This window comes from Phoxinus phoxinus (genome assembly GCF_949152265.1).
Source record: "Phoxinus phoxinus genome assembly, chromosome: 23".
Classification (NCBI taxonomy): domain Eukaryota; kingdom Metazoa; phylum Chordata; class Actinopteri; order Cypriniformes; family Leuciscidae; genus Phoxinus; species Phoxinus phoxinus.
Genome location: NC_136898.1, coordinates 906,999 through 922,500, shown reverse-complemented (window position 1 = coordinate 922,500; position 15,502 = coordinate 906,999). Strand labels below are relative to the sequence as shown.

Below are 15,502 nucleotides of genomic sequence, written 5' to 3'. Positions count from 1 at the left end.
TTAAGCTGTGATATTAAACCATATGCTTATGATTAATTACTGTACATTCAGCTCAATTAGGCAAAAGATTATGCGCCAATTATCCAGGGCTTTATTTATCGATGTGCTTTAATAACATTTGGAAAGTAAATGCAGTCTTTTAGGTCGCCGTGAAATCAAAATTTACTTTTTGGTCTTATTGTGAACGTTATTCCAGATGTTTTATTCTAAGTGCACGTCGTTCCAGATGTTGATCTAGAGTAATCTAAAATAATGTGCACTTCGAATAACATCTGGAACGACGTGCACTTCACATAACATCTGGAAAAACGTGCACTTTTAATAATAACATCTGGAACGACGTGCACTTCGAATAACAACATCTGGAATAGCGTGCACTTTTAATAACAACATCTGGAACGACGTGCACTTCGAATAACAACATCTGGAATAGCGTGCACTTTTAGTAACAACACCTGGAATAACGTGCACTTTTAGTAACAACATCTGTGAACGACGTGCACTTCGAATAACAACATCTGGAATAACGTGCACTTTTAGTAACAACATCTGTGAACGACGTGCACTTCGAATAACAACATCTGGAATAACTTGCACTTTTAGTAACAACATCTGGAATAACATGCACTTCGAATAACAACATCTGTGAACGACGTGCACTTCGAATAACAACATCTGGAATAACTTGCACTTTTAGTAACAACATCTGGAACAACGTGCACTTTTAGTAACAACATCTGGAATAACATGCACTTCGAATAACAACATCTGGAATAACGTGCACTTTTAGCAACAACATCTGGAACAACGTGCACATTTAGAAACAACATCTGGAATAACATGCACTTTGAATAACAACATCTGGAACGACGTGCACTTCAAATAACAACATCTGGAATAACGTGCACTTTTAGTAACAACATCTGGAACAACGTGCACTTTTAGCAACAACATCTGGAATAACATGCACTTCGAATAGCAACATCTGGAACGACGTGCACTTCAAATAACAACATCTGGAATAACGTGCACTTTTAGTAACAACATCTGGAATAACGTGCACTTTGAATAACAACATCTGGAATAACGTGCACTTTTAGCAACAACATCTGGAACGACGTGCACTTTTAGTAACAACAGCTGGAAAGACGTGCACTTTGAATAACAACATCTGGAATAACGTGCACTTTTAGCAACAACATCTGGAACGACGTGCACTTTTAGTAACAACAGCTGGAACGACGTGCACTTCGAATAATATCTGGAATACTGTGCACATCACATTGCAGCATCTGGAATACTGTGCACATCACATAACAACATCTGGAACGACGTGCACTTTTAGTAACAACATCTGGAACGACGTGCACTTCGAATAACAACTTCCGGAATGTTATGATGTAACTCAGATGTTGCTAATCAAAGTGCACGTCGTTCTAGATGTTGTTATGCGAAGTGCACAGTATTCCAGATGTTGCAATGTGATGTGCACAGTATTCCAGATGTTATTCGAAGTGCACGTCGTTCCAGATGTTGTTACTAAAAGTGCACGTCGTTCCAGATGTTGTTACTAAAAGTGCACGTCGTTCCAGATGTTGTTACTAAAAGTGCACGTCGTTCCAGATGTTGTTACTAAAAGTGCACGTCGTTCCAGATGTTGTTACAGATTCTTCATAATCTGTCCTCAAAAACATGGCTTGACGTGACGTGCTCATGTTCAGCTCTGGCTCCACACTGCTGCACGACGGACACTGTCCACAGTCCAGACCGGTTCTCACGGATAAAATAAACTAGAGTGTGAGTGTTTGATGTTGAGATAAAGTGTGCCTGTGTTTGGTGCGATGCAGCTGAGGCGCAGTCAGGACGGGCTCGCCGAGTGTTTGACCGTCCAGCCGCTGCACCACAGCCTCTCGCCACTGGACCTGATTGAGACCAAGCACCAGTCCCGCACTGATGATCTCTACACCGGTATGAAGTGTCCCTTACTAAACTTACCATACAAACATTTTTGATGCTTGAAATAAAATAAAAGTTAGGTAAAATTAAATATAAAAAGCATATTATTTCAGCTCGTTGCCAAGGCAACATTTCAGTTTAACTTGATGTACTAAAATAACTAAAACAGAAATAAAAAACATTAATAAAAATATATAGACATATTTAGATTTTTTTTTTTTAGCTAGAATTTCAAATGAAATCGGAAAATATATAGAAAATAAAAATCTAAAATATGAATAAAAACTATAATTTTAGTTTAACTTGCATTACCTGTATTTCTTCTCCATTATTTTTATTACTTTTTTTGGTAACGTTTAAAGCCATTATGGATAATGCATTATAAAGGTTATTTTATGCACATTATATCTTTTCATAAATAATTATAACTAAAGTTAAAATGCATTATAATATTTGCAGATTTCTTGTTATATCTGAAATTGGTTTTGTGTTTTAATGCATTATATTTTCTAATGACGAGTTCAATGAATAGATATTATACTGTTGTTACAATTATTCATAAGATCATACAATGCATTATAAAGTGCATTACTAGGCATAACTGATGCATTAAAAATGCTTTATATGCAATTGTGTTTTTTGCATGTAATATAAAGAATAAGACGAAACAAACCTCTCATTGCCTTACATTAATATATTCAGATCCAGCTTTATTTTTAGTCTTGTTAGCGCTTCACCAACACCAGCATTAATTCCTTAAAATAAATGTTTTCCATTGACATATTTGTGTCCAATATCTGGTGCATAAATACTTTTCCAATGTAAAGAAAATAGAGTATCTTTAATCTAGCCTAAAAACGTATTTTTATTTTAACGTAGAGTTGCTTTTTTATTGTGTCTTGTTGTTTTCTTCTGTGCTGTCGATTGTTTGCATCATTGATATGTGATAAACTCTTGATAAATTTAGTTAAATCTATTGATAAACACTTGCTGTTTTTAAAAACTTCTTTATAAATAAACTTGGACTCTTGACTTGACGTTAAACTCCCGACATCTGTGTGTTTTGATGAAAGCGTCCTCTAGCGCATGTTTGAAAAAAAAGCTTTCAGAGTCATTTTGATATTTCATTCCAGTGATGGCTAATGGTTACGAATCTCGTTTTACCGTAAAGTAATGATGATTTTCTTTTTTGTCTTCTGTTGATGTGCAAGTGTTCACCGTAAACCAGCCCGGCCCAACACACACTCGCCCACTGCCTCCTTTACACGGGAACAGCAGGTACGGAAACTACATCAGTCTTCAAAGAACAACATCAGACTTTAAGGACAACATTTAACTTCTGTCACGTGACATAAGCAGAATATTGAGTATTTTCTGCTTAAAACTGCAGTGAACTAAAGACACGGTTTGAAATCGCTGGTGTTTCTGACGTCACACACTACCTTGACCAATCAGATCAACGTGTGATCGTCCACCAGTGGATCTCTGAGTGGAGGCGGGGCTCATTTGCATATTTATAGAACCGCGCATACTAAACGAGGCAAGGGTGTCGAGTTACATTCAAGATATTTTAAGGAATGAAGACATTTGTTTCAAGGAAAAAACTTTCAAATATGTCAATTTTGGTGATCAAAGATGAGTTTTAAGGGATTTAAGTTAAGTTAATTTAAGTTTTCTCTATGTTAGTAAATCAAGTTATATTTGAGTTCTTCGCCCACAATCCCTGTGATAAACAAACGAGTGTGTGTGAGAGCTTGAGAACAGGCCGGTTCCTCCACGACGGGCTGAAAATTGCGAGCATGTTCACTTGGCGTCTAAAAGAAATGAAAAAGGAGAAAAGACGGGCCGTTCATGCATCTACGCCTGGAGAAAATGAAGTATTTCACTCGGAGATCAGAGCGGGTGAAAGACAGGTTAGCCGCGGCGTGAATCTGGCATCACTTCTATACGCCAGTGTGTGTGACGCTCCTTTCAAGCCTGATGAATCGAGTCTAATAATGCCGTATGTTTTTTTCCCTATCACTATGTTTTTGGTGGACGCTCAATCGAGTAAGTTGCCACACACTGAATCTCTGTCTAGTTTACATTCATTTCAAGTTTCGCTTGGCGGAGTGACCGATTCAGAAGCTCCAGCGCTTTTATTTCCTCTTGATCTGCGATAAATGCGTGGCTGGTTGTCATGGCTTTATGGCTGAGAGCTCATAGTTGCAATAATCTGACTCTAATAAAGCAGGCTTTTCTTTGGTGAAAGGCTCCACTGTGCTTTTGTGTGTTTTACACGTCTACTGTGGCAAAAGCGTTCGGGAAGAGGCTTATGTTTTTGGACGGCACGCATTGCACTTCAAAGGCACAGAGAGGAACCTTTTCTGCTTTTCTGGACGCAGACGCACATCGTCCAAGCAATGATTGCGGGATCCAAGCCAGACAATCGCCCGAAGAGATCCGGACCTGCTTTGGTCTCGAGGGCCCGTGACAGAAGAGCACCAGGAACTCAATACGTGAATTATACGATGCATTGGGATTGGCGTAATTACCTCACTTTGGGCTAAATCAGTTGTGAAATACCTCTGACCTCTGTTTTCCCAGATTTTACTACAGTGCTTTTTCAAAAACACTTTTTATATCATTAAAATCCCTCTGTAGTCAATCATTTTATCCCTTTAAACTCAACTTTGATCACCAAATTGACATATTTAAAAGTTTTTCCATGAAAAAATGTCTTAATGCCTTAAAATATCCTGAATGTAACTCGACACCCTTGCCTCATTTACTATGCACGGTTCTATTAATATGCAAATGAGCCCCGCCTCCACTCACTCACTCAGCTCAGAGATCCACACGGTGATCTGATTATTGTTATTTACAATGCATTGGGATTGGCGTAATTACCTCACTTAGTGTTAAATCAGTTGTGAGATACCTCTGACCTGTCGTCCCAGATTTCTCTTCATTAAAAGCAGTCGCTCTGTTCCTGTGCCGCTGTAGTTTTACTTCCAGGAAAAACACAATGCTGCTATTTGGATGCATTTGCTGGGAAGATGTCACTTGGATTTGAAACTAACTTAAAATTGTGAATCAGTATTCTTGATTATGTTATTTTAAACACGTACTTCACTGGGAAACATTAATAAAATGTTTAGCGGAATGATCATGCTGTTTTTTTTTTTAATTATGGGATGGTGATTTATACAGACAAGCACCAAAAAAAACAACAACAGGATCATAAAAATAGCAGGTAATACTTTATTTTAAGGTGACGTCAATTATAGTAATAACAGTAAATTATGCATAATTAGAAGTAACTAACCCCATAACTATAGTGAGTACATGTAGTTTATTAATTTTACTATGTACTTATTTGAATAACTACAATGTAACTATGTCCCCTTGAAATAAAGTGTAACCTAATATTATAACAGTAGGGTCCGTGCATTTGTTAAACTTGAAATTTGATCCTTTAAAACTCATCTTTGATCAGCAAAATTACATATTTAAATATTTTTTTCCTTTCATGCCTTAAAATATCTTGAATGTAACTCGACACCCTCGCCTCATTTAGTATGCGTGGTTCTATGAATATGCAAATGAGCCCCGCCTCCTCTCACTCACTCACTCAGAGATCCACTGGTGGACGATCACACGTTGATCTGATTGGTCAAGGTAGTGTGTGACGTCAGAAACACCAGCGATTTCAAACCGTGTGTTTGAGACTGTCTTTGGTTCACTGCAGTTTTAAGCAGAAAATACTCAGCAATGCTGTCCACTTATGAACTTACACATGTGTGTGTTAAAGCAGATTAATAACACCACATAGACATATAAACTACATTAAAAGCTGGATTTACACCACAGGGGGACTTTAAAACTTTCCTCACGAGCACCTAATCATGGGAGAAAAGTGATTTTTTATTCACTACATAAACACTAATTGTTTGGACATTATGGCCACATTTAAACTCCTTCTAAATTTCATTAGACAAAATATATCAAAGCAAGTGTGTTTTCATCTGTGCGCCTCGTTTTGAAACATCACTGTTCTTCAATGACTTCCCCCAAAACTTGTCCTCATTTCCAAATATACAGTATATCTGTTCTTTTATTTTAAAGGGGTAATGTGATTCTTTTTAATGTTTTCAGTTGCTTTTATCATGTAATAAAAATAAAAATCCAGCTATACACACCTAAATAAATGTGAAATATAAACTTAAGAATTTTAATGTGATCTCTTCAGGTCAAATTAAACAAATTAAGAGTTGCAGAATGAAAGCTTGAAACTTTCAGCTCACGTTGTGCTTGTAAAGTTCGTTCCGATTGATCATCCGCATAAAACCGACAACATTATTAACTGTGATTGAACTGCTTTAGAAGCTCGCGATTATGGTTACACGCTGGAGGTGTTCGGCCAATCACAACGCACTGAGTCAGCTGGCCAATCAGAGCACTCGGAGCTTTTCAAGAGGCGGAGCTTTTCAAGAGGCGGGGCTTTGTAGAAATCAGTGCGTTTCCGACAGACTGGGAATACAGGTGCTGCAACAATGTGTGTTTTTTGAACATTAAAGCATGCTAACCTATTCTTTTACATCTAATAATCAAAATAATGCTTTTAAAATAGCATCACATGACCCCTTTAAACCAGACAAACTTCCAAATGTTCAGGTAAAAAGCATCTTTGTGCATTAATGACACATGCTTTGATATTGTAAAAGTTACTAGGGTACAAATGTGTTTTAGGGCCACTGTATGTAAATAGTTCATAGATGAGCAAAAGTAAAACTGTGGCAACAAAATCAGTTATCATGGATTAAAGCCATACGGATATGTAAATATTTATGCATATGTTTGTGAAATCATCTCTCTTTGAGGTTTTGCATAACCTTGAAAATATTATAACAGTAGGGTTAGAGGTCAGCGCACCTGTCCTGGCAACTTAGTTTCATTAAATTAAAAGGTTCGGAACAACATGAGGATGAGTAAATGATGTTTGTCTTTAAAAAGCCATTTCTTTAAAATGCACGTATACTGTATATGGCTGATTACGGTCTCGTTTCTCAGGTGTAGGGTTCCTGTGTCGCAGCAGGTGTCGTCTTCATCACCTCATCACAGTCTGACCCAAAACACACACAACCTGCCCAGATACTCCAACCATCCCAGAACATCCCAGCCTGCGCTTCAGGACAGTACGGCACAGTTTTCTTTAATAACTTTACCTTATTTCATACATGAGAAAACTACATTTACATGCACACTCATAATGCAATTATAATGGGCTTTCGGCAATATTGCAATTCATTGACCTTATGTTAACATAATACTTGGATTAAACTATTGCAATTAAGCCCATAATTGTATTAATGTGGCGTACACCGATTTGAATTGCAATAAACGGACATTTAAACACCTTAAAGGTGCAGTGAGAGATTTCTGAGAAACGCTGTTGAAAGTGGATCAGATAGAGCACAAAAGCACTTGTAGCCAATCAGCAGTAAGGGGCGTGTCCACTCATGAGGGGGAGGTGCCTGTGTTGCAGAGCGTGTTTGTGGATTTGGGGGCGGAGCTATAAAATAGGGGTGTGGTCCTCTTAGGTAGGGGCGTGTTTGTTTTGGTGATTTCAAATATCAACAGCGTTTTCGTTTTTTAAACGTTATTAATACATTATTCTGACGTTTTCTGCTCCACTCTGGGTCACTTTTATGGGGGGGATAAAAAAATCAATTTTAAATGTGCTTTAAAAAAGATTGCTTATTTGCAGGGCTACACAATTATAATTTGTGTTATTATTTAATACAAATATAAAAAATTATATCAAATACACATATATTATATATTTATATTACTATTCAAATTTTTCACTGTAAAATAAAAAATTTGTATTTAAGAAATATAGTAATAATAATAACAACTAGTTTAATAACTTAATAATAATAACTTTCATTCAACGTAAACATTCCGCTAGCTTGGCGCTCTTTTTTTATATCACATATTTTAATAATCGTCATAAAGCTTTTGAACTCAAAATTCATCTTGTGAAAACCATTTTAAAATTGGATATTGTGTTACCATGGAAACGATACTTTAAATTCTTTTGGCTGGCTCCTCCCCTAGTGGGCGTCGTCAGGCTTCGTATTACAAAATGTATTTGAACTACTTTATAATCAAAACCTTTTCTAATCTTGACAAGAAACATATCGTCGGAAAGGTCTGAGTCTCAAAGTTCCATATTTGGTGACTGTTTTGTGATAGAAGTGATATTTGGACAGAAATATATTAATTTGTTACAGGAAAATGCATCAAAAGATTTCAATGGAATGTTGGTGACACCCGGTGGATATTTTTGGTACAGCGTCTAAACAAAAACTCATAGGAACTTAATTTTTTATCTGATATCAACTTCAAATTTGGAACATAGCTTGGTTAGATATATGGCTTTGATCTTACAGTAAAATTATTTTGTAAAATATATATATTATATAAAATGTTTAGTACAGTACATTTGATTTGCAGTAAATCTAAACTTCCATAACTTTTTCATACTGTAATTTTTTTAAGCTTTCACTTAAGTCAATAATCTACTGAGTGTCTTCTCTAAAACAAGACTCTTGAATTACAACCATTTAAGTTTGGATAGTGCATTTTCACGGCAGTTAAGCTTCAAATTTGTCACAAAGCGCTTCTCTACAAGTATGTGAAGATGTTTGCTGTATGTTTTCGTTCCCGAACGCTTGTTAAAGCGACTCAAACTCAAAGCAGAGGCAGATAGAGACGCTGCGGATCATGAGTTGCTCGCGTGTAAATGAACACCGTGCCTGAAGCACGCAGCGCACACACACAGCCATTCACCATTTCAGGTTTTATTTTAATTAATAGTGCAGGCGGCAGATCTGTGTGGCGTCTGACTCTATATAAGCTCATCTACATATAAGCCATATGTGCAGTAAGCAGACGCAGAGTGCATATGTAAGACGTGACCGTGAGCGCAGGATGAACCGATCCGCACTGAATGATTCACAGATTTGTCCTTGCGCTCTCAGAGCAACAGATGGCAGATGTCTGTCAGGCCGAGGCAAAAATAGATCCATCTAATGCATGTAAAAATCTCAGCGTATATGAAGTTTTTCCAAACTCAAATGAGGAAATATCATTCATTCTGCATGCAATCTCAAATTAAGGACTTAATAGTTCAGTTTTGGATGTGAGTAATGTTTTTTCATTAACACTCAGGTTTCTCTGGTGACGCCCGGACCGTGTTCTCATACACTGACTCACCGCAGGGAGACAAGCAGATTTCTTCCTTTTCCATGATGCAGACGCCCATGTTTGAGGAACATCTGGGCTCATCAGACGCGCCTCAGCCCGAGCTCGACCTCGTCCACAGAACCATCACTGGTAAAACACAAATAAGCATCATGATATGCACTGCAGAAGCTAACTTATTATTTGTAGTGTATTAAAGTCCCCCTGTGGTGTAAATCCAGTTTCTAATGTTGTTTATGTGTGTATGTGGTGTTTTTAATCTGCTGTAACACACACCATGTGTAAGTTCATAAGTGGACAGCATTGCTGAGTATTTTCTGCTTAAAACTGCAGTGAACCAAAGACAGTCTCAAACACACGGTTTGAAATCGCTGGTGTTTCTGACGTCACACACTACCTTGACCAATCAGATCAACGTGTGATCGTCAACCAGTGGATCTCTGAGTGAATGAGTGAGTGGAGGCGGGGCTCATTTGCATATTCATAGAGCCGCGCATACTAAATGAGGCAAGGGTGATGAGTTACATTCAAGGGGCCCTATTGTAACGCTCTGAAACGCAAGTATCAAACGCTAAACGCAAGTAACTCTGTGGGCGGATCCCGGCGCTGTTGCTATTATACCGGCGGGATAAACGACTCTTGCGCCCGACGCAAATCTAACGTGTTGTTCTGAAGTCGTTTCATTATTCATAGGTGTGGTTTGGGCGTAACGTGAAATAAACCAATCAGAGCGTCCTCTCACATTCCCTTTAAGAGCCGGCGCGCTTGTTCCACGGCGGATCGCTATTATAACGGCGGATTGCTATTATAACGGCGGATTGCTGTTGTTCACACGCTACATTATGGCCAAGCACGCGCCCTTAAAATAGCACATGACTAACGCGCGGTGCCGCTGTCTTTAGACTGGGTTTCTCCTGGTCAGTGGCGGAGTTGTTTTCTGGATCTGCAGAATATCACCAGGGAACGTTTGCGCCGGAACACACTCCTCTTTACACTGAACCGCCCCCCCCCGAGCGCAAGTTCATTCCCTAATTTACCGACGTGTGTCTGTGGAGGGAAGAGTCGCTGTGTGCGGGTGCAAAATAGGAATGATACATGCGTCGGTGTACAAAGTCAATTGCGCTGGGTGCAAGATAGAGCCTAAGATATTTTAAGACATGAAGATTGTTTTTCAAGGAAAAAACGTTTAAATATGTCATTTTGGTGATCAAAGTTGAGTTTTAAATGATAAAATTATTGACTACAGAGGGACTTTAATTATATGAAAAGTGTTCTGAAAACACTGTTTGACAAATGTAAATGCTGTTATATTAGGTACACACTTTACACATTTTAAGGTGATGTAGTAACATTGTAATTACTGAGTAAAGTGATTGACTACAGGAGGACTTTAATGTTGCTGTTTTTAAGCTCTGCAAAGTTACAAAGTCTCTCTATATCAGTGTCAGTGTTTCTGAACTCCTGAAACGCCTCCATTGTATCTCGAGTTTCTTCCGGGAACGAACACGTCACAATATTCCTCATATATAATTCATACGCAGAATAAAGGGGCGGGGCCTGGTTGAGTTAGTCAGTAGTGTGTTAAACTGGCGGTTAAGAGGCGGGACATTTCCCAGACACACTCGAAGCGCTCGACCAATCACAGCACACTGCATCAGCCGACCAATCAGAGCACAGTGTGCTTTTCAGAAGGAGGGGCTTCATAGAGACAGGAAGTAAACAGAGCGTTATTGACAGACTGGGAAGAGAGGAGCCGCAACAATGGAGAATATGAGGAGAATAATCAACATTCAAGCAGGAAAACCTGTTCTAGTGGAGACCAAACACTAGAAGGGCATAATATGGTCTCTTTAAGGGCTAAAGACTATTCAAGGCAAACTAGAAACCTTTTTAAAAATGTCCATTAATGTACTTTCTGAATAGAAACGTGTGTTTGTGACTACAGTGTTCGACTGCCAAACCGGACCGGAGCAGTTTCTGGGAGACCCGGTGCCTTCGCTGTCGGAGGACAATTACCTCCACATCCCGAGATGCCCGAGCCGGATCTCATGCGTCTTTACTGAAGGATGAAGGTTCCCTCTCATCGACCCAAACAACTCACTCGCGCTGTTTAAAGAGCTTTCCTCGGGGACACTTCATCATGGGAGAAACTGGACATTCGAGCCAAACTTAAACTGTAAAAATGTCAAAGCAAGTGTTTTTATCTGTGCGTAAAACATCATCATTTGTGCTCATATATCTGTGCTTTTATTTCAAAGCGTATTTTTGCCTAATGTTTAGCTTAAAAAGCATGTTTCCTAACACTAAATGAAATGCTATGATATTTTAAAAGGGTATAATGTTTATTAATGTACAGCCACTGTATGTACAGTGAAGAAGCAAAACTATGAATATACCCCCCCCCCCGACAACAAAATGCACTTAAAAGCCATACCGATATGTAAATATTTATGCATATGTTTGTAAAGTGTTATCTGCAAAAAATTTGAACATTGAGGTTTGCATAACCTTATTCATATCAATGTGTATTTTAGGGATAAAATGTTTAAATTCCTCCAAACAGACCAGAATGTCAAAACATCATTGCTTTTACTTTAATATTTTGTTGTCATGCTCTAATCTCAGCAATCTGTTAACATTAAATTTGATGATTTTCCTTGGAAAAACATTGTATACAAACGTTTTTGCATGAAAAAAATATAATATTTGTTGTAAAAAGGGGTCTAATTTTAGGGTTACTCATCTGATTGACATTTTTTTACTTTAATTTGTATACATTTTAACAAATTACAACAACGAAGTAAACATTAATTGACAACAACGGTGGCCCAAATATAGAAAAAGTGAAAAAGAAAATGCATAAAACACTAAAAAACTATTTTTTTTCTTCATATACAGCAGGGAATAAGTAAAAGTTTCACACCGATCAGTTCACCCTCAATATATACAAATATAAATACTATATATACACTAAAAAATGTGTTCTACACTAAAATCATGTGTTCCATTTTGTAAATAGATTGAAGTTTCTCTCCATTGACTAATTCTTGGTGGATGTGACTTAGCATGTAGTAGGAGAACATGCAAATATATCTTTTGACTACTAAAATCTTGGGGTATTCATTCAAGCATAAAAAACACAAGGGAGTTAAAGGCAGGTCTACATGCAAAATATTCACAATCTCAATCTGATTGACTTTATTCAGCAGAATTCATCAAAAGTGAGGCTGATTTTTGTATACAAGGGAAAGTGGTTTCTGGTTTGACGCACAAGCCCCGCCCTTCTTTCTCATCTCAACATCTCAACCAGACCTGCTTCAGAAGCCCCGCCCACTCGTCGTTGGGCGCCTCCTATTGGTGCTTTACACACAGCCCACGATAATTATTTATTTTGCAATATATCCTTGCGTTCTCAGTTTCATCCCTTTTATGATAATAATTTCCTCAGTACTTTAATCGATAATAAATTATTTCAAAAATAGAGAGGCGCTCACGCAGACTCCTCCCTCCCACCACCACAAGCCCCGCCCCTTCACTGAACGTCATGTTCGGTTGCGCTCAGAGCTTTATATATAAGCTCCGCCTCTTTCCGCAGCGTCAAGTTAGTTTACGCGGCGAGCTTTATAGCAACCGTTGCCCCGAGTTGCAGCGCCATAGTCACCGTAGTCCTGGCGACTGTAACCCACCAACAATAACAACAACAACCTCCTCCTCTCCTCTCTCCATCCTTACACCACCTTCCTCTCATCCTCATCCTCATCCACACCAGTCCAGGTGAATATTTCAATATTAACATCTCGTTTCTAAAGTGTGTTCGCTGTGTAACCGCTTGCGTGATGGTTGTGGCTTTGTGTTTCTGTTTGAATACCGGAGTAAAACCTCCCGAGCTTGTGTTGTTTGTGAAGGTTTCACGGCTGTCGTTTTTATTCTCTGACGGTTTATTCCGTTTCTATTGATGCGGCGCGTCCAGATGTTTCGCTCCTCATCTGCTTTATGTGTTAAAAACCTGAGGAGCGAACGACATCTGTCGGCGTTTCGATAGTGCTCATTGATAAATACGTGTTTAATGATGTGGAAACGCGGTGGAAACGCGGTTGTATTGAAGCGCAGCATCATTTTCTCACGATGCAGGTGTTGCTAAGCGGCTAATGTTAGCATGATGAGCCCGAATGCAGCGATTCTTTATCACACTTTCGCTTTAGGAATCAAAATCACATCGCGTGTGTGTGTTCGTGCTTTTAGTCGTTTAACACGATCTTCAAGTTGTATATTCGAGTCGTTTTGATCGCTGGGTGTTGTTTATCGCTAGCCTCAGACGCTCATTTGTAAACGAAACAATGCATTTTCTCTCCAGGCAGGTGTTCGTGTTTTTATTTCCCGCTGATACATGCTAATGGAGGATCTTAGGTGTGATTCTGTGGGGTATAATGACACATATGAAGATGATCTGTCTGTCTTCTATTGTTATAAAGCAGGAGTTACTCTTGCTAAGCTATTGGCCCTCTGTGGTCGTGTCTCAATCGTGTCGTGGTCCCTATATAGGGGCCTATCCTCATCATGCCCCCTAAACACAGTCTCCTGACCGCCTATCTGGAGCTGTTTTAGGGCATCATGCACCAGCATCTCTGTCTATGTAGGCAGCTCATTAGATGTTTGTGTTATTAATAACACACTGATTATTTGCACAGCTGTGCAAAATCCACCTGTTTATTGGCAGATTAATTTTTAACAATATTAGTAAGGCTGGGCATTGATGGTTCGATTTTAATTCACACGCTTGCAGTTCTGATCTTAATTCGATATGGATTTATTTTTCCTTAAGCAAAAAAAAAATCATCTTTATTATAATGCTGTAAACTATATAGGGAGTGAACATATTACTATATTATTACAGGTTAAAATTAATGTTATAATAACTTTTTAAAGCCATAATTATAATTCTACTCCAATACATAGCCTAAACATTTAAACAGTGGCCGTCGTAAGATTTATTAAAACACATTTAATATTGAAGAGCAGATATAATGAATTTAAAGTGCATATACGAATCAAAATGAGTTAGGCTATTTTTCTAGTTGACTTATGGTCATTGAATGATAATATAGTGATATATAACTGTTTTATTGACGTCATTCTGCAGTTAAACACTGATTGATGGATTACATGAGACATGATTGATTTCATAATATGTTCTGTATCTTTCAACGTTCCTTCTGATGTTGATTTGCTGCTGTAACTGGAAGTAAAGAGGTGATCGGTTCATCTGTCACACACATTAAACACACATTTGAGTGAATTTAATGACACAACTGACCGGATTTTAAAGCTGAGGTTTCATATCAAAAGTATCAAAACCGGATTGGATGACAGGAGCGATTTACAAATAATGTTTATTAGTGAACTTCTGTTCATTCATCGGCTGAAAATGCTCTGAAAGATCAATCGTGTGATTTAAGAATCAATGTCGGTTCATAAAAAAAAAACGAAAATCAATATTTTCAATATCAATATTAGTGTTTAACGTCACTTATTGAATGTTGGCTGGTTCAGATTCAAATTCAAATTTTGTAGCATATTGCCGAAGTATTTATATTACAAGTGCTGCACGGTTACTCTTATTTTAATCATGATGGTGTTTTCTGTTCCTCTCAGTTATTTAACTCTTTCCCCGCCAGCGTTCTTCTGCAAAGATTACAGCGTCAGCAATGCTTCTATCGCTTGTTTCTGCTTCTTCTTCTCCTGTCTTTTGATCCAGATGTGTAATAGCGCATCAAAAATGATCGGCCAATATAACGTTATCGGCTTTTTTAATATAAAGAATTATCGGTATCGGCCAAAGTGTTCATCTCTATTGTCTTTAATATTAGGAATATTTCTGGAGTTTTGATTTTTGAGGGAAGCTTCTCACGGCTTTACCAGTTTTCATAATGTAGAGATAAAGTCAAAATAATCCTTGCGAACGAGTTGTTTTCTAGAGTAAAAGTGCAATAATTTTGATGAAATGTAAAAAAACACTAATGGATAGGCCTGCTTATTATTATTATTATTATTATTATTATTATTAAGGGTAAATGAGAGAATGGGGGGAAGGTCGTGGAAATGATGTTATCGTATTGAGACGGTGTTATAGTAAAAACCTTACTCAGTGTTTCATAACATCGTCATTTTATTTCACAACCAAACTTAATTCAATTCAAGTTTATTTGTATAGCGCTTTTCACAATACATATTGTTTCAAAGCAGCTTTACAGAAAATGCATTTCAGAAATGTACATATAAAAATACAGTTAGTTAA

The 15,502-nt window shown here is 37.9% G+C and overlaps 2 protein-coding genes across 4 annotated transcripts in view; both read left to right on the top strand.

Moving 5' to 3' along the window:
• glis3 (GLIS family zinc finger 3) overlaps window positions 1–11,868 on the top strand; it is a 38,776-nt gene extending 26,908 nt beyond the window's left edge. The window contains exons 7-11 of one of the 2 annotated variants that reach the window (XM_079599682.1): window positions 1,848–1,968; window positions 3,168–3,234; window positions 7,009–7,133; window positions 9,175–9,339; window positions 11,153–11,868. In XM_079599682.1, the coding sequence (XP_079455808.1) occupies window positions 1,848–1,968; window positions 3,168–3,234; window positions 7,009–7,133; window positions 9,175–9,339; window positions 11,153–11,277 (603 nt within the window). In that variant the 3' untranslated portion in view covers window positions 11,278–11,868. Of the gene's footprint in view, window positions 1–1,847; window positions 1,969–3,158; window positions 3,235–7,008; window positions 7,134–9,174; window positions 9,340–11,152 lie in introns of both variants that reach the window. The other variant, XM_079599681.1, reaches the window with a different exon arrangement.
• A 977-nt stretch (window positions 11,869–12,845) lies between these two features.
• Window positions 12,846–15,502, top strand: part of rfx3 (regulatory factor X, 3 (influences HLA class II expression)) — a gene marked incomplete at its 3' end in the record, with an annotated part of 36,084 nt that continues 33,427 nt past the window's right edge. For both annotated transcript variants that reach the window (XM_079599780.1, XM_079599779.1), the window contains exon 1: window positions 12,846–12,981. The remainder of the gene's footprint in view (window positions 12,982–15,502) is intronic.